A 2873-nucleotide genomic window follows, 5' to 3' on the forward strand; every position below is an offset into this window, starting at 1 on the left:
TAGGCTAATTTGTGTTTTTTCCTACAAATAAATTTTGTGGGAAAAGAATATTTATGACAACACGGCAGATATTATTTTGTGGGCTAAACCCTATTTACAAATAATTTTGTGGGGAAAACATATTTGTAGGTTATTTTCAAAGAATTTGTCAGGAGAAATTAAATTATTTCATATATTTTTTTAACCTTATTCAAAATAATATAAAAAGGCCAAAGACTATAATTTAATTAAACACGTGTCAATCAATGTAATATTGAATCAAAATATTTTACCAAAACACAAATATAACAAAATTTATAGTTCATCCAAATCCAAACTAGGTAATTTTCAATTTACAGGCATCCAGTAAAAGAGTAAATAAAGAAATTGCTTGATTCAAAAAAAATATAGTAAAAGAATACAAGGCTCTGAGCTGATCATTAGCAAGCTTGCTTTTGAGCTATGTAGCTTGTAGCAATGAAATCACCCTAGTGCTTGTAAAGGTGATTAAGTAATAGACAACACATAGCCCCTCTAACTGTTTCTTAACCAATTCACCGGGAATGTCTTGCTGTAGTTTTTCAATAAACCTATAAAAGAAGGAAGTCTTCTTAACATTCTATAACAAAATATAGATAATAATGCAAAATCGATGCTAATCCACTGACTGAACATCCAGACAGAACGGCCTACATAAGAACACTCAAGTTAACAATAGCAAGTAAGAATACAGTCGAAGTTGGAGGAAAAAACATAAGAGAATATATATATTTTTAATAGCTTATGCAAAAAGGACTAACCTCGATATGAACCAACCAATTGTTAATTCCTGCACCAAATCCCCTATCAGAGAATGATATGCCGGTGGACTACCGTCAAACTGCAAGCACAAAGCAGAAAAATAAATATTGAATCTTTTTTAAAAATATATATATGCACGTCAAAAAAAAAAATTATAATTTTGCTCTAAATGTTGACCCTTAATGTTTTACTTGCTCCTTTTGCCGCATCACTTTGAACATAAGTAATATCAACCAAAAATCCTTTTGTTCTTGTCACAATCAGCATACAAACAAGAATGTAGAGAAATTTATGCCCCCAGGGCATATCTCCCAGTGGCAAAGGGGAGGGCGGATAGGGCTCAGCGCGGCAGTGTGCAGAGTTCGATTCCCCGCAAGGTGGAATTGACTTTGTTGCAAGCGGGAGTTACCATATGGGTTAACAGCCTTGGCCTATCCATGTGCTTTCCACCTTGGCTCCTGGGAGGCACATCCTGCGATTTACCTCCTCCACGATGGCCCAAGGCAGGGTCGGTGGGGGCCCTTAAGGTTGGGGTTCAACCTTTAAGAATGTAGAGAAATTTCTGTTATCTTCCATTCATCATTCTGTCCAGATTTAAATGGATTCACTATTAACTCAAGAAAATAACAGAAAAATGCAAAAAATTAAAAATAAACATAAAAAAATTTAAGGGAGAAAAAAGAATCTGCCTTTGAAAAATTACCAATACAAGCAATGTGGCATATATATAGTAAAAAAATGATAATTATATTATTCAATTCCATCCAACTGCATACCAATATTCATGTTAGAACCCATTATTGTCAATGCAAAATATTGAAACTTTTCCCAAAAAAGATAACATCTCCGTTTTTCCTTGGAAGCAAAGTATGTTGTCTCAAATGATTCTTTCTCTAGCAATCAATGCTAAACATGTACAATGACAAACTAATACAGTAAAAGATCCAGCAAAGAGTTAGTAATTTTTTTGATAAAAATCTAGTTCTACTGATGACTCTTTACTCTTTTAGACTGTAATTTACATAATTACATTGTATAATAAAACAAAAATTGAATAAGAGTTCAAATGTTTCTGATAAACTCACCTTAAATCGGATAATCAAAAGATCTTTCACTAAATGAATTTTTATTCAAAACCCAGATTACAGTTTTGGTTTTGGAGCTCCAGAAAAAAGAAGAAGAAATGAAAACATGAAAAAAAGAGAAATGAATGGTGCCAACTAGAACAACAGCTTTCTTGTAAGGGAAATTGTTACTTTATACGAGCATCGAATCCAAGAAGCAACCGATACTTATTTGAGTGCTAAGATTTATGTTATTTTCTGGGATTTATATAGTTTCTAAACGGGTCTATAGGACAAGACCAGACAGTGAACCAATCAATAATATTAAATAATTAAAATTAAAAAAACACAAATTAGAGCACTCACGGACTGCTTTCACAAGCTCTCTCGATTCTGGACAAAATTGCAAGTGACCCATGGTGGTACTGGATGCGCTTGGTTGAGAGGAGGGGAGTGGTGGTGGTCTGCAATCGAAACGGTGGCTGACGGCAGTGGAAATATGGCGAAAATGGTGATTGGTAGCGTGGTTTTGGGTACTGATTGGGGCTGTTTTCGTCAACTCCATGGCCTGGTGATGACAAGAGGTTGAAGAGGAAGGTGAGGGGGTTCGAATGGTAGTGGGATTTGGTGGTCTAGGTGGCGGGTGGTGGTCGATTGTTGAGGAAGAAGGTGGCATTTCTTCCATGGTTCTCTCACGCACAGTGATGGAAGAATAGGAAGCAACAGCTGTTTTCCGTGTTTTAAAAATTTTGCGTGATTTAAATTGGAAAAATTTCCCACTAATTATTAGCTTACAAACAAATCAAATTTTTTGTAGGCTAAAGATGCTTCTTGACTTTCAAATTTTATCGTCTGAAAAAAATATAATTTTTAGTGGGCACAAGTCCTTCCACTATTAAAAATTTTGAATCAAATCATAGTCCTATGAAATGTCTGTTTGTAGAAAAAAGTGAACTCCGCCCACAAATTTTAATTTGTCTACGGAATTTTCGTAGGAAAAGTATATATTTCTTGTAGTATTTTTGCTAT

The 2873-nt window shown here is 34.5% G+C and overlaps 1 protein-coding gene across 2 annotated transcripts; it reads right to left on the reverse strand.

Moving 5' to 3' along the window:
- Positions 1 to 236: 236 nt before the first annotated feature.
- LOC111409138 (rho GTPase-activating protein gacII-like) lies at positions 237 to 2573 on the reverse strand. 2 transcript variants are annotated; one of them, XM_023039096.1, is made up of 3 exons: positions 2211 to 2573; positions 780 to 808; positions 237 to 569 (listed from the first exon to the last, which is right to left on the reverse strand). In XM_023039096.1, the coding sequence occupies exons 1-3, from the start codon at positions 2527 to 2529 to the stop codon at positions 561 to 563; spliced, it is 357 nt and encodes a 118-aa protein (XP_022894864.1). In that variant the 5' UTR covers positions 2530 to 2573; the 3' UTR covers positions 237 to 560. The 2 variants fall into 2 exon arrangements, with proteins under 2 accessions (XP_022894864.1, XP_022894865.1); XM_023039097.1 differs by lacking the exons at positions 237 to 569; positions 780 to 808 and adding an exon at positions 1325 to 1364.
- Positions 2574 to 2873: the final 300 nt, after the last annotated feature.

Source organism: Olea europaea, chromosome 14, assembly GCF_002742605.1.
Source record: "Olea europaea var. sylvestris chromosome 14, O_europaea_v1, whole genome shotgun sequence".
Classification (NCBI taxonomy): Eukaryota; Viridiplantae; Streptophyta; class Magnoliopsida; order Lamiales; family Oleaceae; genus Olea; species Olea europaea.